This window comes from Kogia breviceps, chromosome 12 (genome assembly GCF_026419965.1).
Source record: "Kogia breviceps isolate mKogBre1 chromosome 12, mKogBre1 haplotype 1, whole genome shotgun sequence".
NCBI classification, from domain to species: domain Eukaryota; kingdom Metazoa; phylum Chordata; class Mammalia; order Artiodactyla; family Physeteridae; genus Kogia; species Kogia breviceps.
In genome coordinates this window covers 67,640,470-67,664,583 of record NC_081321.1, presented here as the reverse complement: position 1 = coordinate 67,664,583, position 24,114 = coordinate 67,640,470, and the positions used below count along the sequence as shown (strand labels likewise).

Sequence of the window (24,114 nt, the reverse complement as noted above, 5' to 3'; positions counted from 1 at the left end):
TTTATACCATGGAAATCAGGAAACGTTACATATTAGGGCTTTTATTCAGGGATGGAGCAAACCATTTAAACATTTAGCATCACACCACTGGCTATGACCCACTACTGGAACATGAAATTAATTTAGTGGATTGTGATCAACATTTTACACAACAGAAAGAAATAGAATAAAGAATACCAGCACACATTGTGTGTTGTGAGACCCAGTACCTTTCAAAGAACAAATATTAACTAAAAAGAATAAAAAGTATTTTTTAATAAACGTTCAGTACCAGTATTATTTATCTATTTATCTATCTACATACATACTAGGTAGTGATATAAAATATATTTAATGTGGGTCTGAGTAAAACAAATGCAGAATCACTACTATAATCAAGAGAACAAATACAATTTTCTTCCAAGAACATGTTTACAACTTTGTGGTCATCATATGCTTTGTGGTTAAAGATAACATGCTTGGGGGAAAAAAATTTTGTAGTTAATAGGTGAATATTTGTAATCTTTTTGTCTCTTCTCAAGGAATAACAAAGAGCAGAGTTATAATTTATAACGTGAGGTTATAGAGATTTAAAGTTCAGTAAGACCTCTATCTCACCAGGGTAGTGTGTTTTCATCATTTTGCTCTAGTGATCTCTGGAATGTAAAACTTCCCTAACCTGTTTCTTAACTTTGCTATGAAGGGCAAAGCCAGCCTAATACCTTTAATTCCCAAACTACTTATTTCAACATAATTCTTTTTTCTCAAGATGTCTTATCAAATACTTTTGTTCCTTCTTTAGTTTTAAACAGTGTTGAATCAGTTTTTCCTTAATTTATAATTTCATTTCATGCAATTTCTTTAATTGAGCACTTACTATAATACCACATATTATGGTGAGTGTTAGGCATTAAAAGAAAAATTTTGAAGATAAGCTTTTTGTCTTAGAGGAGCTCAGAGTCCATCAGGAGAGATAAATACTAAACCACCTATGGTTGAATAATGTGGTGGTACCAAAGCAAAACAATATATGGAGAAATCACTGCACCTCTCCTTTAGAGAGTTATTCCTCTCAACCCCCCAAATCAGGACACAGAGAGAGGAGATAGGGAAGAAGGAAGGAAGGAGCTGCTGGTAGGGTGGGCCAGGGGGGAGATCCTTTTAGAAGGATCTTTTTAGAAGCTATTCAACAGATCCTTTTAGAAGCTATTCAACAGTCATTTTTAACGCCTGTCTACTCTGCTTGCCCCACAACGGAAACTGAAAAAGTCAAATATTCACTTTGTCAGACTTCTTCGCAGCCAGAAGGTACCCTGTGAATTATGTCTAGACAATGAGACATGAGGCAATTCTGCTAAGAAATTTCTGGACGGATTTTTTTCCTCCTTGACAAAAGGAGAGAGATGCTTGAGAAGAAAGGCTCTAATTCATACCTACTTCTCATGAAGACATGATGCTTACAACTGCAGCAGTCACCTTGTAGCCCAGAGAGCGAAGTCTAGATGTGAGCCCAGTGCCCTGATGTCAGGAAGCCAGTGAACCAACCCTAGAACTGCTACCTCCTGACTGCTGATTACGTGAGATAATGACTTTATTGCTTATGCCACTGTTAAGTAAACTTACTATTATTTGTAGGCAAAAGTATTTAAACTGATACAGGTATGGTTAACCACTCTCTTGCTTTCCAAGATGTGGCTCTTCAGAAGTCACATACCTCTACATTATAGGAATAATTCATCCTGAAGCTTTCTCAACCTCCTTCCTCTCAGTGCCCATGTAGCCCACACAGACAGAAAATGATTAGAAATAAAATAAGAAGCTAATTATGTAGTACAGGCAATAAAAGCAAAAAAGAAAGGAGAAATTAAAATAGGATAGAACTATTAAAGTCATGTCAATTTAATAAATCTTAATCCTAATAAACAAAATAGCTGATATCTGCATAAAAAGACAGCTTATAGAAAAAGTGGGAGATGCCACGTTTATCTTACGAGTACCTATATTTACTGAACCTTAACACCAAATAAAGGCCTTTAAGGATAGTGCCCGCTCCTTCAGACAAAAGGTGAGCACTTTTCCATGAGCTGGGACACTCAGAGACACCTCATCCTAACCATATTCCAGAGAAGGAAACAGCATCAGGTCACTTTATTCGACTGTGAACAAGTTATAGAGTACAGAACTGAAGAGAGGGAGGCAGGGATTAGGGAACTGTCTTAACCCAGTATTATTAGCAAGGACACATTTATCGATCCCCAGACGGTCTCAGTCTCTGCCAAATCAATGTCCCTACCCAGATGCTAAACTCAAACTAACCAAGCTTTTCCATATTTAATGGGGCACTGTTCTTAAACCCACGTGAGGGCTAGAACTAGTCTTCAGTTCTACGCGTGGCCTCTATCCGGTACCCTGGAAGAACTAGCATTTGTGTACTCCCTGAGGAGCATCTTCCCCTACTCACCCCTATTTATGCCCACACAGTCTGCCTACAATTTTGTCTCAGGTTCTCATTTAGATTCTAGTCCTCTGATAAAACTGGTACCATTCAGAATGCTAACACACTGGGTTATAGCCCTGATGGTTTAAAATTTAACAGTCTCCCCAGAGGCCAAATCCTATCCCTCTATCCCAGCTTTGAGTTGTGAGTGTGAATCTAAGCCAGAACGACTGAGCTAAAATTCTAACTCCTTCACTTATTAACTGTGTGATCTTAGACAGGTTATTTAACCTCTCTGCGATTTAGTTTTCTCATCTGAAAATGAACATGATGATAACAGTACAGTCAGCCTTCCATATCCATGGGTTCCGCATCTACAGAATTCAACCAACTGTGGATTGAAACTATTTGGAAAATAAATTCCAGAAAGTTCTAAAAGGCAAAACTTTAATTTGCTGTGCACCAGGCGACTATATACATAGCATATGCATTGTGTTAGGTATAAGTAATCTAGAGATGATTTAAAGTACCCAGGAGGATATGAGTAGGTTATATACAAATACCATGCCACTTTATGTAAGGAACTTGAGCATCCATGAATTTTGGTATCCACAAGGGCCCTGGAACCAATCCCCTATGGATACCAAGAAATGACTGTATTATTTTACAGGAGTATTATGAGGAATAAAGTAATTAATAAAAGTATTATATTTGAAATAGTGCTTCACTCACAGTAAATGCTCATCATTTTTTTTTGTTTTTTAAGTAGAACTCTTTCATTTTCACTGTCCAAATGTCAGTCAATATACTGGGAGAGCCAGAGACAGCCCTTGCCATAGTATTTATTAACCATCATGTGCAGTTTTACATCTGGTCAGAAATTCCTGCTGAGTGTGCTCCAATTTTCCAATAAGACCCTTTGATAATAGATGTCAGCTCACATCTGACTGGAGTTTGCCTTTTGAATACCAGCGTCGGCAGCTAGCTACCTCCTTTGGGGTGAATGCTTCTCTTGCATTAGTTCTCCTAGCCTCGGTCCCACGATTTCAGGTTTCCCCACTGTTCCACTGCTAGGGTCCCAGTGAACCTCATGGCTGAAAAATCACAGGCCTTAACAACTTCTGCTTTTGGTCATGTTATTGTTCTGCTCAAAATTCTCATTTCCAAAATGGACTTTCCATATGAGGTCCTTTTGAACTGACTCCTGCTTTTCCTTTCCACCTCATATCACACTTCTGTACTTTATATGAATCAGGTTATCACCTAGAATATTCATCCATCTCCAATGAGTGCCCTACCATGCCTCAACCCACCTTGTTCCTAATACTTGGAATGCTCTTCTCCACATGTTTGTCTACCTAAGTCCTACCCCACAAAGCTCAATTCAAAAGTTACTATGTTCACAAAGCTCTTCCTGATTTCCTGACAGGAAATAATTTTTACCTTCTGGCTGGAATAGCTCTTTTAACACTTATCATAGTCTCTTTTTGTTTCTCACCTCTAAGAAATCACTTATAAATCATATATATTCACATATATAAAATTTGTTATTCTTTGTTGTTGCAATTATTGTTGGCTTGTTGTATATTCATAGTGCCTAACAGTCACAGTCTCAAGGTAAAAGTTTCACCAAAGGAGAAGCATTCAGAACAAGACTTTAGATCTACCTGTACTAGACAGGATATCACAAAAGAGCTCAGAACATAGATCTTTAAACAACATAGAAATCTTCTTCTCTTGTCATAGTACAGAGAGAGGCAGGAAGTATAGAGCATGTTATCCAGAGACCCCTATGGGTCAAGCTGCTCTGCCATCCTTAAAGAGTTAGCTACCAACTTTAGTATCAAGGTGATTGTTATTCCTTAGCCAGTAGGAAGAGGGAAAAAAAAAGGAGGGGGGGCAAGCAGTTCCCTTTTACATAAATTGCACACATTATCTGAATCACATTCTACTGGCTTGAATTTTCTCACATGGAAGACAGGGACTCTAGCTGTGGTCCAGGTGATGTTTGCTCTACTAAAACTAAGAGGAGCTATATTATTAAAAGAAAGAGGACAATGGATATGATTACATTCTGTTACATGTACATACTGTTATATTACCCACACTCCTTATCACTCTCCCCCTTCCAGGGACCTATTCATGCATTAATATTACACATGTGTACACACACACACACACACACACACACACACACACACACACACACACAGAGGCAGACAATGCTAAATGCCTACCAATATCCAGTTTCTCCTTCTTCGTTACTCACAGAATCTTGATTTCATTTGGAGCTGCAGTGTGCCCATCTAGGAGGTTACATTTCCCAGCCTTCTAGAGATGGCCTATGGAGGAGAGGAAGTTGCTGGGTAGAATTTCCAGGGAAGTTCTTTAAAGGATGCTGTCTCACATGGGAAAAGTTCTTCCATCTTCACATTTCTTTCCATTTGAACTACAATGGCTGGAGCAGCAGCAGCCATTATGTAACCATAGTGAAAGGCCAATAAAACTGCAGAGACCTTGGCCCTCACACCCTTGAACCATATGAACCAATGTCAGCTACTACCTTACAGATTTTCTGGAAAATAAGAGAAAAATAAATCCTATGTGATTATGCTACAACAGTTCCATTTTCATGTATTTAGATGTCTGTATTTATAAAACTTTCCCAAAATATCAGTCATATATAAAGCAATCTCAAATTATTAAGCACGTTCAAAACTTTGCCCTGAAACTTGGTCCTTCCTTAGTTTTTCCCATCATGTAAGCTGTACCATCACCTACCCAGTGCCTTGGAACAGAAATCTGATAATAGTCCTTGACAATCCTTCTCCTTTATCTCTACTCCTCTACATAATCTTAAATGTTTCAATCTACTCCATTTCTACTACAGCTGCTCTAACTTTAGTCCTTATCCCTGTGGTCTCAACTTTCAAGAGATTGTCCTATGGAACTCCTCTCTGTGTTTACCTAAGTGCAAGTTTTATCATCTGTAACCCACTCCTTGCAGGGCTTTGAAACCAAAGCTCAAGTTTGCCATGGTATACAAATACCCTTAGTAGCTTCAGCATTTCCATCATCTTTGTGGACTCCTACCTTCTCCTATATATTGACCTGATAAATACTATGTATCTTTCCAGTATTTCAATGCTTTTAAGAAATGAAATTTAATTACATTCAGTATTTTTAGTTGAATGGGGTGAGGGGCAGGCAGGATACCTAGCCAGCCAGATTTGGTGATTTAGCTATTTTTTTTTTTTTAAGTTCTGAGCTTACATTTGGTAGATTTTAATCAGTAGATTCCAAGGTCCAGAATTTGGGAACTATTCCCCCCAAAAGATTTGAATTTGCTTCGGCATGGGACTGACGGAAGACTGCCTTGTCTCATTCAAGGTCATGGCTTAGTATAAGCTTTTCAGGACCAGCTCCCACACCATGTAGGAGGGCCCAACGTTAGTCTCCAGATCCCAATGGGACCAGCATTTGCCTCAAGACAATACCATCTGCTATCTTATGGCTCACAGTTCCCTGCTCTAGTTTCAACTCCTCTTCCTCTCTCTTCCCCTTCTCTCCTTTTAATTTTTTGGTTTTGATTTTTCTTGACCCATGGAGATTTCCCTTATTTTTGTAGAGTCAGCAATGCTTAAAAAAAATACATGTTCTAATTTAGGCAGGGTCTAGCTGAACTATAGCAGGAGAGTTCCTCAGAAAAATCATACACGGCTGGAAATGGAAGTAAAGCACATGTTCTTTTGAAAAAAGAAACCACACTTTATTCCTCTACATCCTCCAAACTTCTAGCATTAAAAGATGAACGTAAACAAACAGATTTGTTTAATAAAATACATATTATATGAGATAGAAAATACTGTTAAATCTTTACTGAAAAGACAGCAATTGTGTGCACTGCTGCAATGATGAGATTAATTCACTGCTATTTACTTGACTAAGAAATTAGTCATACTTTTCTGTAGCTACAATACATGGTGTAATGCTGATATTAACTAGCTAATACTATCTAAGGAGTTTTTAACAGCATATACTGAATATCCAAAAGATCTCAAAATATAAGATACACTTATTTTTAAACAGTGTGTTACATTTTCAAATAATATGCTCAAAGTATTTTCCTTCAACATCCAGATACCTTTCCAGGTGAAGTACCTCTAAATTTAAAGCAGTGAAACCAATTGTTAATTCTAAAAGACATTGAAGATGACTATGTAAGAATCTAGCCTCCTCCCTTAAAATTCCTACTGGTGACATATTGAGAAACAATTTAAAGTAAGAAAGGTATCATATCCCCTTAACAAATTTCTATTTGATACAGAAATGGCAGGACCAGATTGAAAGATGCCGCTAGAAGATGACCTACAGCCCTCCTTTGGTTAAAAAAAAAAAAGGAGATGGTGGGCTCTAGGGAGGATCACCTTAATTCCCCAGTAAAACATTAAGGCCAGGGTAAACATGAAGGTAGGCCATAGGCTTTCAAGGGTTATACCACTGATATTTGACTCTGCAGATCTGCAGTATTTGGAGGCACTAATGATATTAGCAGACTCCCTGACATTGGGCTGGGAAGAGGTAGGGAGAGACCAAGCACAAGTCTCTGCCCAGATAAGGGCTGCTTCTAGAAGGAGCTCCTATTAAGGCCACTCAATAAACTCTATGAAACCACCTGATCTGACTTTCTAGGATCCCAACTCTTTCTCTACTCGTGCTACACTCCTAGGCCTCAGATATGATCATATAAACATACAGGAAAAGAAAATTACCATTCATTCTTCAGACTGGGCCTGAATGACTCAGTTACAGCACTAACATCAATTTCTGACAGAATACATAGCAGGTTGATACGTTAGGCTGAAAAAACACATACAGATGATAAAGTCCAGAGGCAGAAAAAAAAGTGCTGCTTCTGTCTTGTGTTCACTTTTAACAGAAAAAAAGAAAATTTCCTAGGAAACTCTCTAGTAGATATGCTCCTCATTGATAAGAACTGTGTCTCATATCCTTTCCTAAATAAATGGAATTACCATAACTAATTTAGATTGAGAGTCATGTATTTCTGAGGCTATAGCAGGGCTCAATCTTCCTAATAACTGATGCTTGAACAAAATCATAGTTCAGTTAGCAAGGAAGAAGAGAGATGTGGATCTGGATAGGTAAACAGTAGTGTTTCCTCAGCATGTTTCTACCTTTATGGGAAAAACAACCAAAAGAAATTCTCTCTCCAACTTCAGGGGGAAGAAGTAATATCAATATTTCAAATTAATTATGATAATGATAATCAATAATAAGACAAAACACTGAAACAAGTCAAGCTTGGGAAAACATATATATTCTATAAAGCACTGCAATAAATAATACTGTTTCTGGTATTTCGTGTTCTCCTAGGAACTACTGGCTTATAATGTATAAATATTTAAAGCAGTTTTTAAAACATATGGTAGAACTTTGGTATTCATAATTGCTCAGAGAGTTTTGAGGTATCTTTGAAAATTAACATTCATGACAGACCACCTCTATGGTCTACCACAGCATACTGGGTAAACATATTCATGTAAAACACATATTGTTTACATAGTACACATCATCATAAAAAGTTGCAGTGTACATACCAGACTTTTCTACTGTACTATGTTGGACTATTAATAGCTCAAATTTACATCCCAAAGGGCAACACTGCCCCAATCCAAACTTAAAAACAGCTGTGCAAACAAACTAAGGGTTAGAGGCAGGTGTGTAAGATATGAAGGGAGAGACACATGACATACTTGATTATTCAGAAATATAACTCTATGGAACCTAGTCCTAGACATATGACAGGAAATACTCTAACCTTGTCCATGCGAACACCTTGCCCTGTAAGTTAGTTATTTTAATATAATGATCAAACTGTACAGTGGTGGATTTCTATTTTAGCAAGGAATACTAGGACTATATATAGTCCTAGTATATATATACAGCATATGCTGTATATACAAAATAAGACCACATCCATATTCCATCTTTGCAAACAGTCACTGCTAAATAGACAAGAACAAACTGTTTGCTGTTGTCTACCTTCACACACACACAGACATCATTGCTCATCAGTAAAGTTAAGCTATCAAAATTCTAGTGGTGCTCATAATAATTATCTTGGACATTCTTTTGTTGTTCTACATTTTTCCCCTTGATTTTGTCTAGTTTCTAAACCTTAACTTTATTGTGCATTTATGCCCTCTATGTTTGGTTTCCCCGGGTTTTCACTCTGAGCTCTATGCTTCAAGGACTTTTGGGGGGGGCGGTTAATTACTTTGCACTCTAGACTCTGATATACCCTTCTGGACCCTTCTGGGTTCAGCCTTTGGTTTGGATATGCAAATGAGCACATGAGCAGAGTCCACCTAAGTCTCTGCATGGGAGAGGTTAAAATAACTACAAATAACCTTGAATATACTTCCACAGAACATCTTCTAAAATTCTGTCTTCTTAGGAACCATAAAAAACACTTATTTTCAACGATGCTGTTCATCAGAAATACCTATAGTGCTTCTTAAAAATACTTATATTCAAATCCCATCCTTAGAGATTATACATTAGAAGGTCAGAAGTGGGTCCCAGGCATCTAGACACTGAAAATGTCATATACGATCCAACTGGGCAGAGTTGAGAAACACTGTTGTAAAAATTGCAGGAGATGGTTCATATCTTCTCTCCTTTTACTATAGCCAAGATAAGGCAAGAAAAATGGAAATAGGGGTGTGGGAAAGAGAGAAGGGAGTGACTTTTGCCACCTGGTCTTTGAGATGAGAAAATGTGGCAGTCCAAAGCTAGGCAAAACTGCACCATGAACCAAGGTTGCTTTTGTTATTCCTATCACTTATTTTTCTCCTATCTCTTGGCTTTCCAATTCCTTCCTTCCAAAGTATTTGAAGGTACTCACATTGCATACATCTTCACCTAATTCATCATATCACTCAGTCCTGTTTCTTCCTGCTTATTCTTTGCTTTTCTGACAAGCAAGGCTCCCAAACCTCTGTTCTTTTCAGGTATTTATGAGGAAATCAAATAACATTAAGGTATTACTATTAGCTTTAACCACTTAAGCTTAGTATTGTTTATCTGATAATTTCAATGATTCTCAATGGTTAAGATATTTTTGACAGGAAGGCCTTTCCATGAATTAACTCTCTGCCTATAAGAAGGGAAAATGAGAGTTTGTAGCTGCCAGTCACTGTCATTAACAAACCTTTCCAACACTTTTTCTTGCCTGAGCCCTGGGCCCAAAGTCATCCTATCGATGCAGTGAACAAGGCAATTGCCACTCAATTATCTATTCAACACACATTGCACAAACATTGATCAACACGAACCATGTCTGAGGCAATGTGCTTAGTTCTGAAGATAAAAAAGTGAATAAAAACTAGTGTCTACACTCTACTCATAAATCTATCAAACCTTTCCATGGCAGAAACGAAATGGCAGAGGCTGAAGATATACAAATCTTTCTTCTTCCTTCAGATTGTGCAAAGGCCTCTCTATTGAACATGTCTTATTCAAAGATATTTCTCATTTCAGTCTGAATATCTGGTCAATAAATACTTCTAAATGATTTAATGCAATAGTGTGTTAGAAAAGGTAACTAAAGTGGTCTCATAACCCAAAGGTCTCTCTCTAATCTTTTTATTTAGCTCTAAAAATATATATCTTCCCTTATGTTTGTTTACAGTTTATTAAAACACAATATAAATAAGTATAATTAAAATATTAAACAAGGATTTGATATGGAAAAAAAAAAAAAGGTACCTGAAGACTGACAGAAAATGGACAGGCACAGGAGCAACTGGACACTCTCTTAATTTTTTTCCTACCCTGGCAAGTAGCTTCTGCCAACCCCCTTAAGGAACAGAACTGAAGAACCAGACATCAGATGAAAAATGTACCAATGACATTTCCTGGTTGTCATAAAATAACAATAGCCACTTAAATCTGAATTTCTTTACATACTCAACAAAAACCAGACAGAGAATAGATAAAATTACTCATAAGCCACATGTACACTACGTATTTTGATTTAAATGTAAGGGAAGAAATAAACATCTCAAGCCAGCAGAACCAGCTCTGGGGATCACTCCAGAAGGAGAGTCAGATGTAGAAAAATGTGTGTGACAGAGAACAGAGCGTGCTGCCAAAAGAGAGGATCCCACTCATGGTGTAAAGTACAGAGATTAGGTCTGAGACCTGACGATACTGAGCAATGCCTGCAAGGGTCCAGCCCGACCACAGATGGCAGTCTTAAGATGTATCACCTAAAGAGGAGAGGGAGGCCCTTTGGAAGGGGAAGGCATCTGGGGATAGCATGATGATAAAGTGAAAGAAGGAAGCAGGCAACTGAAATTAAAGATCTTACACTGTAAGACAGTATCTCTGAATTGAAAGACACATCAAGTGGCTACATCTACCCTGAACTAAGCCAATTATTTAAAAAACCCATTTCATTGTACCTATAGAACAGGAAGCTCTTGAACTAAGAACAAAAACTTCCCTACCCCAAATTTTATGCTTGCTGATCCAGGAAAACACTTTGCATTTAATATTTTAAAAGCTGTAAAACTGTGATTGTATTAAAGGTTTTTTTTTTCCTTCATTTCTTTTAGGAAAGATGCACAAAAAGGGCTATAAAGTAATGTAAATATTTGGGTATATACTTTAGAATAAATAATTTTTTAGGTTCACTTTTCCCCCCCAATTTTTTTTTTTTTTTTTTTTTTTTGCGGTACGCGGGCCTCTCCCGTTGCAGAGCACAGGATCCAGACGCTCAGGCTCAGCGGCCATGGCTCATGGGCCCAGCCGCTCTGCAGCATGAACCCGTGTCCCCTGCATTGGCAGGCGGATTCTCAACCACTGCACCACCAGGGAAGCCCTTCCCCCGTGTACACTTTTATCTTGAAAATTTTTTTACTCAGAGAGAAAAGTTGGAAATAATGGCATGACAAACATATATTCTTCATTTAAATTAAACTATTGCTAACTTTTTGCCAATTTGCTTTCTTTCTCTCACTCTGGGTATCTCTCTATATTGACAATTTTACTTCTGTGTACTTTCCCTAAAAGATACTTTTTAGAACCCTGACATTAAAAATTCAAATTCAATTAACTCTTTTCCCCAAAAACCTTTGCCAGTTTTAAGGATGACCTGTTTCACCCAGGCAATTTTCAGTAGAATCGTACAATCATCATTTTTACCTGTTGGAAATGACTACATGACAAACAATCGAATTTTTACGGTTATCTGGGTTTTAAAATTGAGAAAAAGAGCAAGCAACACCATCTATAGTCACACAACTTCCTGACCTAAAAATTCTTAGCAAGGGACACTGGATGTTGATGAACACTTCACTAAACTAACAGAAAAGAGAACTGCTAATAATAGGTAACCATCTAACCTGAACCAGTGGTTTTGAAACCACGTGTCTAATAAGAGATATAACATATAAAATGGATCAAAGAGAAGAATTTCAGGAGCTGCTCTGGATGAAGGGTTGCAGGCGCTTTCAGTCCCGTCAACGTACTCTGTACTTTGCTCCCAGGCACCTTCTCAGCCCAGGGAGCACAGTTTGAACACTCTTATTTTCATACAATTGCACTGCTTTCCAGATTTTAAAAATCATAGTATTTTGACCCTTCAAACTACAGTAAGAAACTTTTTGAGGGGACAAATATCAATATTCATTACAAAATTGAGAAGCCTTTGGAAATGAAAACAAACCTTGCCCCTTCTATATTTATGACAAAATAACTTAGCTTTACTACCTTAGTAAATGTATATCTTACAAATATTTTTAAACAGAAGTTCTCTAAAAATACACCACACAAAAATTTCACATATTTGTAGTTTTCGGCATTCATTTAACACCATACTATGACGAAAAACTCTATAATAAAATACAATGCAAGTGATAGTTCATCAAATTTCATTTGATGTAACATTTCTAATATTGCAAGAATATCAGATATTATCTCAAATGTTAATTCAAAGTGACAATAATGTCAACAACAAAAAAAGGAGAGATACAAAGCAGCCATTATGATCAAATAAATAAAATTATGGGATATGAAGAACTTGTACCTTTATGTGGGTTTTCAAACTCTTCAGATAAGAGGTGGTAGCAGCAACCCACACTGCAAACTCCCTTGATTTCAGACTTGGAAGTAAATATTCGTAGAGTATTTGGAGCAAGATCACCACAAGTATGCAGACCTACCATCAAACAATCCTTAAAAAAATGAGAAGAAAAAAATGAGAAGAAAAAATAAATTTTGGAAATTAAAAGGAGGGTTAAAAAACATTAAAATGTTTATTAGAAGATGTAGAGCTTTTTAAAATGATGAAATTTTACCTAGAAAGTATTGTATGTTTTTTATTTTCATAACAAATAACTATTGCCTTTAAAGGCAAAATGACTGATCTTTTACCAAAACTGACATAACTTTCAGTTGATTTTCTAGTGTTTTTGGTTACTTACTCATCTGAATTTTCTCTGGTTTCTTTTACAACTAATATTTGCTTAATGACTACTCAAATTAACGCTGGATCAGTACAACGTAGCCTGCATTACTAGGACAAACTTATGATTTGAGACACATTAATACCTTACTAGTCAATTTTTTAAATTCACTTCTTCACCCATACCCATCAAAACGTATAAAACACTGTCACACACAAAAAATTAAGTGTTGCCAAGTCGGCATTTTTACTCCAACACCAAAAGTTTACTTAGTTTGTTCACTGCATCAAATATGACAAGATTAAATTCAATATAAAGTTTTTGTTCTAAATTTTATAACATAAATTTTATGTAAAAATTCTATGAAATATTCTCCTAATTACCCAAAGCGTAATTTAGATGTATACACATATAGAATGGGTGCATTGGCACGCACTCACAGAATCTTGATCAATATACCATTTGTTTGTTTTAACTCTTCAGTTCCTTAGTTTCCTCTTCTGTAAAATGAGGCTAATAATAGTATCTCACCTCAATGGGTTATTGCAAGACTTTAATAAGTTAATACTGGTAAATGACTTAGTACAATCTCTGGCATCCAATAAAATTCAGTAAATGTCTTCTATTCTTACATCACCATCATCATGTTATAAATTCAAAATAATAGACATTAAGTTGTAATCAAGTATATTTTTATAACTATCTTCAGAACAAATACAATTTTTTCACTTGTTATTTTACCAAAAATGTGATTTTAGCCCATATAATGTAGATAGACAGGGCTGAAGTGTTATCTTTCTAAAGAAAATAACTGTACCTGTAAGTTGCTTCAACCTGATAGAACATTCTGTTGCTTCAACCAACATTCTCTTCAAAGAACAATTTCTGAAGTGTTGTGCAACTATTTTGCTTTTCTCAATGATTACATAGTTTGGGTAGGTTTTATTTAGACATTATAATGTTATAAATAAAAAAGGAATTCAGAGGGAAAGGGCTTATTGCTAATTAAGGGTAGATAACAGAGACATAAATCTCTCTCTTTTAGGCTAGTTCTCCCTAAAGATAACACCAAAATATTTAATCTCATTTTTTCAGTGTATTCATTACACAAGGTTAGTTAAAAATACCAGCAGGTGGAAAACAAAAATACGCAATCAGCATATTATACTAACAGTAAAATATTTAAGTATTGTATGCGTGTGTTTAGGGTGGGGAGGGGAGGAGATGGGAGGCATTGGTTAATTCCGGTTATTAAATTGCTACTTAACTAAGGACCCAAGAAAAATCTTCCAGCATATCTTTTATAAGTCAAATTCTTATAAAAGTCTGCATACAGTTTTGATCATATATTTTCCAGAAGACTTTTAAAAACATAAATATATGATAATAAGCACTAAAAATGTATACATTTTTAAATCAGGTTAAAGTAACTGGGGCTGTTTAACCCTAACAGAAGGTTAAGCTATAACTTAATTACTGATTTCATATATAGGAAAAACAATTAATGAGGATTAACCGGTTTCCCATAATTAGTGAATTCCTGAAATATCTGAGAAAAAGAAAAATTCCCCATTCTAAAATGACAAAAGTAACAAAACACTGGTTAGCTACCAAACAAGGATTTAAATTTATAAAGAATTCTGGTATCTTTTGTTTATTTATTCTTTAGGGAAGAATTTTCAAAAAATTTAACAAGAGTAGAATATTATAACTTCAAAGGCTACCTTATTGTTTTAAAACAATGAGTTAGGCCAAATGATTTCTAAAAACTCCTCTATAATATTGTTTTCACATACAATGTTGCCTTTAAGATATATTATCTCTGCATAACTTGACATACTTGTACTTTAAAAAAAGTTCAAATTTTTTAAGAATACTTTTCTTGCTCAAGAAAATTGCAAAAAATTTGGTTACCAAGGCTAACATTAAACATAATATTGCCCTAGGTACATCTTTATTTCAAATTTAAATAAAATGTAAGAGCTTTCTTGGATTGGAATTTTAACAACTCATAAATTGCATAACGAGAACTTAGCTGACTAGCTTTTGTATTAGCACTTCTGTTTAATTTAGGCTTACAAATGAGTGGAGGGCACTCCCTTCTGGAAAATCATAATTGTCAGATTGTCAGATTTTGACAGCTGTGGAAATCATGAAAGCCTGAATATAATTTTATTTTCTTGGTCCTTTATATTAATGTAATCAAATAAGATACACAGGTTAAGTAAGCTACCATTAAAACTTAATTCTATGTCTTAGAGCCTTTATATATAAATGAAATTAAGGAATTAAAAAAATAAAATTACCTCCAGATCTTTAATAATATCATGTAGTTCTGAATCAGCAGTGATAAAAGATGTTAAAGGTGAATATATATTGGATTCATTTGACTTTGACATCATTTTTCTTCTCTCTTTATTTGCTTCAGACATTTTTCTCTTGGGTATATGGGATGAAGAAGTAGGTTCTATGGCATTAATAGGCAAAAGGTCCCTAAAAGAAAAGGCATTTTCAAAACACAAATTTTCTTCTCGATGTGAATAAACATGTAGGTTTTCCATTTGTTTTCTGATGTTAGAAATTACAGAGCCTGAAAAATCTTGCAGAAAGTCCGAGGTCGACATCTTTTCTTGATTTGCAGTACTGCTGTTACATACTCCCTCAATATTGGCTTTAAATTTAATTTCATCTTGCACTTTCCTTTCTTTTGTCATTTGTAATGCCAGTCCATTGACATCTAATTTTGACCGCCTACGATAGACTTTCCAATGTTTCTTCAGTTTCCTGTTTCTCTCCTCAGCTCCATGAGTATTGGTATTTGAGGAATCAATTCCATAAACTTTTAAGCCATACTTCAAGGACAAAAAGGAGCTTAGGTAGCCTTTTCCAGAACCCAGATCAATTATCTACAGAAAACCAGAATGAATGAATAGGATTTTAGTCAGATGGTAACAGAAAGCATTCATGATATATTTTTGAAAAGCAAGTAAAGGAATGTATAATTTATACAACCTGTTATGCTTTTTAAAATTTTTGATTACTATTAAAAACCAACAACTCATCATTTTTATTCAACATTTTAAGAGAAGCTCTAAGCAGTATAATAATAAGTCAAGGAAAAGATGTAAAAGACATAAATATTGAAAGTAAAATTGTCTTTCTTCATAGATGACATGATTGTATCTGTAGAAAATTCTAAGGAATGCATACAAAAGTTAAAAGAACTAGTAAGTCAAGTTAGCAATGTGTCAAGATACAAGCTCATTAGAAATGAATAATGAACCATCAGAACATATGCATTACAGTAGTAAAGAACAATTCGAAAATAAAATTTAAAACCAACTGAATTAAAGCAGCAAAAAAATAGAAATCTAGGAATAAATTTAACAAAGGTTATGTAATACCTATACACTGAAAACTATAAAACATTGCATAGGAAAAATTTAAAAGAGCTAAATAAAGATATACCATGTTCATGAAATAGTTAGACTCAATATTAAGATGGCAATTCTCCCACACTGACATATAGATTCAATGCAATCCTAATCAAAATCCCAGCAGGGTTTTTAAAAGAAATTCATAAGCAGATATTTCAATTTATATGAGAAGGCAAAGTAGCTAGAATAACCAAAACGATGTTGAAAAGAAAAAATTTGAGGATTTACACTGATTCAGGAATCAATATAAAACTACAGTAATCAAAACAGTGTAGTGCTGGTATAAAAATAGATATATAAATCCATGGAATAAACAGAGTCCAGAAATAGACCCACAGTTATACAGTCAACTGGTTTTTGACAAAACAACTAAAGTAATTCAAAGGAAAAGATAGTCTTTTCGACAAATGGTGTGGGTATAACTGGATGTCTGTATGGGAAAAAAAAGATTTTTGCATGTCATACGCCAAACAGGCATATCTTTAATTCCTGCGTATCTTTGTGATACTGGGAGGGAAAAAGGTTTCTTATGTAGGACATAAAAAGCATAAACTACAAAGAAATAATTGAAAAATGGACTTCATTAAAATTAAAACTTTTGCTATTCAAAATACATAGCTAAAAAGGGTAAGAAATATTTGCAAAACATATATCTGACTAAGGGTTTGTATCCAGAATATATAAAGAACTCTAACAACTCAATAATAAGACAAGCCACAAATTTAAAAATGGGCAGAACGTTTGAACATACACTTCACAGAAGAAGATATACAAATGACCACTATAAAAAGATGCCCAATATCACTACTCTTTTGGGAACTGCAAACTAAAATCATAATGAGATACACACAAATGTAAAATGGCACAGTCACTTTGGAAAACATCAGCAGTTTACCATACAGTTAAAGCATACACTTATACTATACAACCTACAAATCCCACTCTGGGCTATTTACCCAAGAGAAATGCAAACATGTCCACAAAGTCTTGTATGTGAATAAATTCATAGTGGCCAAAAAAATTGGTAACAACTCAAATATCCAACAACCAATGAATTGAAAAACAAATTGTGGTATATCCATACTGTAGCATACTACACCCAAAAATGAGGAACAAAGAGTCAATGCACATAAAAATATTGATGACTCTAAAAAGTATGTGCTAAAGGATAGTCACAAACACAAACATCTACATACTATTTGATTCCATTTATACGATGTTCTAGAAAAGTCAAAACTACAAGCAGAGCAGTAATTCCTTGAGAATGGAGGAGGAAATATCTTGCAAAAGGGTATGAGGAAACTTTTTATGGTGACAGAAATATTTTTTATTACAGTGGCTAAACAACTGCATAAATTACCAAATGCATCAAAGTGTACACTTAGAATTGTTGAATATATAAATTATACCTCAATAAAACTAAAAATGATAAAAGACATATAAAATTACCAAGATTGTTTACTGTATTGTCATGTCATTTCATAAGAAATAAATGGACAATTACAGAAATATTATCATAGGAAATCATCATCTAATCTCATTATATCTAATCTTTAATTCCTAAAATCAATTAAATCCTGACATAAATATGAGCCACTCAAGGAAAATTTCCTATATTTGAAATAATGCATATCATCAATGAAATCCTCAAAAATGTCAATTCAAGCAAAACTGCAATTCATAGGTAAAACTCCAATAAATGATATCTGCTAAATAAGTGTCTAGCTTACAAATAATTCCCCATGCCCACTTTTTAATGTTAATCTCTAGCCTAGGTATTATAGGAAATATAGAAGCATTATATACCTTGATCCTAAGGAACTACAATCTAACTGAAGATACCATACTCATGAATACAAGGGCTATAGAGTAGAAACTCGATTAATCAATTTCCCCATATCTGAATCTCTAGAGAAAGCAAAGCTCTCCATTCCCTTCCTTCTACAAAAACACATTCACTGATGCCAATGGCAGCTTAATGCTAGCAACCAATGGGTTGCTTGTTCCCCCCAATACAGATGTTTTCTTACCAAGAGGTAATTGAATTTGTTCCCAGATCTGCATATAATGATTCCACTTGTGAATGAGGAAAATTTTGGCTGCAAGTAACAGAATATCAAATTTCCATCACTGAGAAAAACTCACCTCACTTAAGAAATCTGGCAGTACAGTAGTTGAACCAACCAGAGGCTCAACCACATATGGCTTTTGGGCCAACATATTTGTAATTCCTCTGGTTGCAAGATGGCTGGGGAAAATCTAAGAATCATGTCTGCACGATATAATATCTGAAACCCTTTTCAGTAATAGGCAAAATTTCCTAGAAAAATCTATCAGCTCACTTATATCTTACTGACCCAAATTGATTTTCATCCCTCTCCAAATTGGCCTTTCAGTAATATATATAGTGTTAGCAAGAGAATGGCAAACTCTGCAATTAAAGGTTACATAAATCATACATATTTTTGCCTTCAAACTCTCTTATCTGAGTAGCAAAACCTCCACAATCCTGATCTCTTACCCCTTACTCACAACGGTCTTTTCCTTCCTGGATCATCTTATAGGTTTGAAGATAGAGGAGTCTCCAGTGTAATACCTGGTGGGAGGTATCTTCCTTGTTTCCTAATTCTGCTTAGAAGACTTTCTCACAGAAATATTGCTACACATAGTGATTACATTTCTTAATATTAGTATAAGTATGGTACTATACTTCAGGTAGGAGAGTTATATTTTGTTGACTGACCTGGAGATCTAACTACTATTTTAAGCTAATGACTTTTAAATTTATAACTCCAGTATGGAATTCTACCATGAACTTCATACTCATATCCAACAGTGTACCTAAACATTTCCACTTGAATGTCTTATAAGCATCTCAAATTTAACATGTTCAAAACTAAGTTCCTGATAGTCTCTGTAAAACCTACCCCTTCCATAATCTTCTCCATCATAGTTAACAGTATCTCCATACTTCCAGGTGGAGAACAAGACTCCTTTCTTTCTCTCATACCCTCCACCTGAATTGTGAAAAAAATCCATAGTCTTACCAAGGGTATTTCATACCAACTGCACCCTAAGTCTAGGTTATTGCAACGGCCTCCTCAATGATCTCCCTGCTCTCACCTTCCCTCCTTGAGTCTATTCTCAAGAGAGCAAAACAAAGACTGATCATACCACGCCTCTACGTAAAATCTCTCATCACTTCCCTAAACTTATCTCCTGCTACTAACCTCCTTTGTTACTAAGCTTTTTGCCTCAACTCTGGAAGCTCACGCTTACATAAGAGCTAATTTCTGAAAAGAACCAGCTTGAATGTTTACAAAGACTATGGCGAAGAGTGCAAAGGTAATGGAAATATTGGGTTGGCCAAAAAGTTCGTTCGGGTTTTTCCGTAACGTTACAGAAACCCGAACAAACTTTTTGGCCAACCCAATATTTGCTTCATAACACTCCTCAACACGGCAGTCAGAGTGATCCAGTGGCTCCAACGGCTTCCCATCTCATTCAGGATAAAAGCCCAAATCACCACAATGGCCTCTAAGACTCTACAACTTCATGATCTGCTACTGCCACCCCAACCTCAGCTCCTACTACTCTGTTCTTGCTCTCACCACTGGAGTTAATCTGGCTTCTTGGCTCTTTCAAGAATACAACAAGTGGGGCTTCCCTGGTGGCACAGTGGTTAGGAATCCACCTGCCAATGCAGGGGTCACAGGTTCGAGCCCTGGTCTGGGAAGATCCCACATGCCACGGAGCAACTAAGCCTGCGTGCCTAGAGCCCGTGCTCCACAACCAAGAGTAGCCCTCTCTCGCCGCAACTAGAGAAAGCCCGCACGCAGCAACGAAGACCCAACGCAGCCATAAATAAATAAATAAATTAATTAATTAATTAATAAAAAAGAATACACCAAGTATATTCCCCCTTTAGGGCCATTGAATGTGTTATTCCCTCCATCTAAAAAATTTTTCATCCAGATATTCTAATGGATAACTCTCTTACCTCTTGAAGGAGGTCTTAACTCAAATGCCATCTTTACAATGAGGTCTTACTTGCCCCTCTCTTCCTAATCAAAAGCTTTAATCCCCCATCCCTGAATTAGCTACTTCCTTTTTATTTTTTTTCTCCTTAAAGTATATGAACATATACAATAAAATATACTTATAATGATTTTATTATCTATTTCTCCTCATTAGAGTATAAATGCCATAAAGGCAAAGATATGTTTTGTTTTGTTTACTACTATATCCTCAGCATCTATAATGGCACCTGACACATGGTAGGAGCCAAAGAAATATTTAATAAATGAATGCATGCATGCAAGTGTGAATGAATGAACATATTTTAGAAATAAAAATTAAGAAGTAAGAAGCCTTGGTAATGGGAATGAGAGAGGCAAAGGTTTTTGGCATGTAGGGAGCAATGTGGCTGAGGCAAAAATAAATTGTTCTTTTTTTTTTTCTTCTCTAGTTCTTTTTGGTCACTAGTAAAGTTAAGATTTTAGTATCTGGGTTTCCAACTATCCCCATGAAACCTACATTTATTAAATCTGCTTTTTAAAAGTAAAAATAGGGCTTCCCTGGTGGCGCAGTGGTTGAGAGTCCGCCTGCCGATGCAGGAGACACGGGTTTGTGCCCTGGTCCGGGAAGATCCCACATGCCGCGGAGCGGCTAAGCCCATGAGCCATGGCCGCTAGGCCTGCGCGTCCGGAGCCTGTGCTCCGCAACGGGAGAGGCCACAGCAGTGAGAGGCCCGCGTACCGCAAAAAAAAAAAAAAAATAATAAAAAAAAAAAAAAAAAAAAAAAAAAAAAAAAAAAAGTAAAAATAGTATACATGTAATACATTTCAAACTTAACTATTTTGAGAATCAAATATTGCTATTAAGTAATTTCAAGAGAAAGACCCTGTAAGTCTTTAATACAGGTTTTTTTCTGTCACTAGAAACAATCTCCATCACTATGAAAAAAGTTCCCTTAGAGAAGGTCTAACATGAATCATTATGCTATTTCAAATTTTTTTTCTCTGCACTTTAGAAATAAAATAAATCCACTTTATTAATTTAAAGTTATTTATTATGTAATATTTCATATAAATAAAAGAATAAATGTAGTTGAAATGTAAAGTTATAAAGCACAATGATAAATACCCCTCGAAGATTTAAGTATAAGTGATTTATTTGGGAGGTGAAGAAAACACTGACAGGAAAACAGAGAAGAGAAAAAAGAGAAAGGAAGACAGCCCAATAAAATGTATGTTCTTAAGCAAAATACCACTTTAGGACAACCTGGGTTTAATCACACTGAGAAACTTGGAGAGCTACTGTAGAACACATACATCATAGTCATCCCACCTGGAAAGTCCGGGAGTTGATGTATCTGTTTATCAACGTGTATTAGCCATTAATTCAAGGATGCTCACAGGGAGGAATTAATCCCCAGAACTTGTATGCAGGCAGTGCCATGCTTCAGCAGACAGAGAAAACCCACAGGAAAAGAAATGTAGAAACTGCCAGGTAGAAAGCAGCCCGGCACACCATGAAATATTTGGTGAGGCCCAAGAGTATCTGAATAAGGCATCCAGTAGCATCTGCTATACCCATGAACCCACCAGCCATCCTAAGAACTAGAATGTTAGTGTTTTTATTCCATATAACTATGTTTTCTTTCTGTATCCCATCTCCCTACTTCCTCTATCAGAGGTAACAACAATTCTCAAATTATTGTTTATGACTCCCTTGCTTCTTTAATGGTTTTTTTGCATATATTTTTGCATTAAGAATATACCATTATTTTGCTTAAGAGCTTTTTAAAAATGATACCATAAAATATGGTCTGTAAATTGCTTATTTTTCCCATTCATTTTTATGTTTCTAATATTCATCCATGTGTTATGTACAGCAGCAGTTCATTAAATTTTACTGTGTACTTGCCCTTTTTACTCCGGTTGAGTATGACTGTCATGGTGAGCCTGTTACTGATCCTGATAGGTACTGCTTAGATATGATGCACTGGAGAAAAGGTTGAAAACTATTACCTCAGCTCTTGCCTTTTAGTTCCTACTCTAGAGATCTATGTTGCCATAAGTGGTTCTGCATGCCTGGCCCAAGCTGTGATCGTTTTCTAATCAATCTCAAACTCTCCACAAAGTCTGAAAGAATACATGGAAAAGATTCTAACACCTAACAAAAACTGAAGAAGGAAAAAAATCCTCCATTACCCCCATAGATGTTCTTGTAGGGATAAGAAAAATAACTTACTATTTTTATAGGCCAATGGAGGCAATCACTGATTTTATTTTAACATCTATTTTCAGACATTACTACCCTTCATAAAGGTTATTTTTTATAACAGGAATGCATTATAATCCTGACACTATGAAAGAATCCAAGTTTCTTTATGTTACAATAATGAGTCAGGTGCCCCAGACCACAGCATGGTAACCCAGGTCCTTGAGAACACCTACTGGTAAACAATTTTGCAGAATGCCATCTTTATAATGCTGCCTCAAACTGGAGTTACAACATAAGAAAAAGAGAATTACCATAGCTTCTATCCACTCTGAAAAGAGTGGAATTTGTGGCAAAACATTAACAGTCGTATCTTATTTTTAGTATAAATTTGTTTTTATTGCAGTATATTGGGAAATGAGAGCATTTTTAAAGGATCAGATGTGACGTGACATCTCACATCAGCTATTACTTAATGACATTTTAAAGGCTAGACAGTGATGATAGAAAAGGAAATTTGAATGATACCCCCCAAAATGGCAATAATTTTAACACATGAATATATAGGGAAATACTCTTACCTGCTTTATTCCACAGTAATCAGCAATACTGCTGATGAGCTCTGACATTGCCTGAACTTCATGAGATTTTTTCAAATTCATAAACTCATCTGGCTTCACATTTTCATCTGAACAAAAATAAAACAAAATTAAAGTACTGCTACTAAAGAAATAAAACTTAATAAGAATCATCAGTTGAGGTTCATGTTTTCTATAATTAAATATGAAAATAATACAGAGATCCTATTGTGGTATCTGTATGATGGATCTCTATTAGTTTAGCTGCTATGAATCAAATTTGAATTAATAAAATGAAAAGACTCATATAACATTATTAAAAATGTTCCTTGAAACATAAAACAATTAACTACAAAGGAAAAGACTGATAATTAGACTACGATGCAGGAAAAAAATGTGGAGATCTATAACTAAGTTTTCTACTCATTTAGAACAACTCAGTCTATCGGGGCTCATGATATAAGGTCTAACAATAAATTAAGAACATGTTGGAAATATATACACATATGAACAATATATTGCTTCTAAATGCCTGAAAAACATACACACATACACACAAACACACCTACCAGTTCTCTGTTTTTGATTTCCACGAAGGGCTACAAGCAACTGTTCAAAAGGAGTACATATTCCCAAGTTTTGTACAGAATAATATTTAGCAGCCAGAGCGAAGCCTTCAACACTCACCAGCTTCTGGGAAGTTTCACAAAATATTTTTGGAAAATAAGTAATATCTAAAAAAATCAAGATAAAAAGAATTGTTAGCGACAAAATAAATAATCATTAGCTAATTTGTTGGAGATTTAAAAAACAAAAATCACCGATCTTATAACAAATTATAATATTTTCATATTGGTGTGAATTTTGGCATTATCACTAATGGTTCCATTATATTTGTTATTTAAACTATTAGCTATTTGTAGCAGCCAGTTTTCTCTTTAATACGCTATACCATTATACACTTA

General features: G+C 35.3%; 1 protein-coding gene across 3 annotated transcripts in view; it reads right to left on the bottom strand.

Annotated features, from left to right (window-relative positions):
- METTL25 (methyltransferase like 25) overlaps positions 1–24,114 on the bottom strand; it is a 117,946-nt gene that overhangs the window by 74,297 nt on the left and 19,535 nt on the right. For all 3 annotated transcript variants that reach the window (XR_010835846.1, XM_059080380.2, XM_059080381.2), the window contains exons 2-5: positions 23,719–23,883; positions 23,153–23,259; positions 15,216–15,815; positions 12,531–12,678 (exon numbers count right to left, since the gene is read on the bottom strand). Coding sequence is in view for 2 of the 3 variants with exons in the window: in XM_059080380.2 (XP_058936363.1) it covers positions 12,531–12,678; positions 15,216–15,815; positions 23,153–23,259; positions 23,719–23,883 (1,020 nt within the window). In the remaining variant the exon portion in view is untranslated. The remainder of the gene's footprint in view (positions 1–12,530; positions 12,679–15,215; positions 15,816–23,152; positions 23,260–23,718; positions 23,884–24,114) is intronic.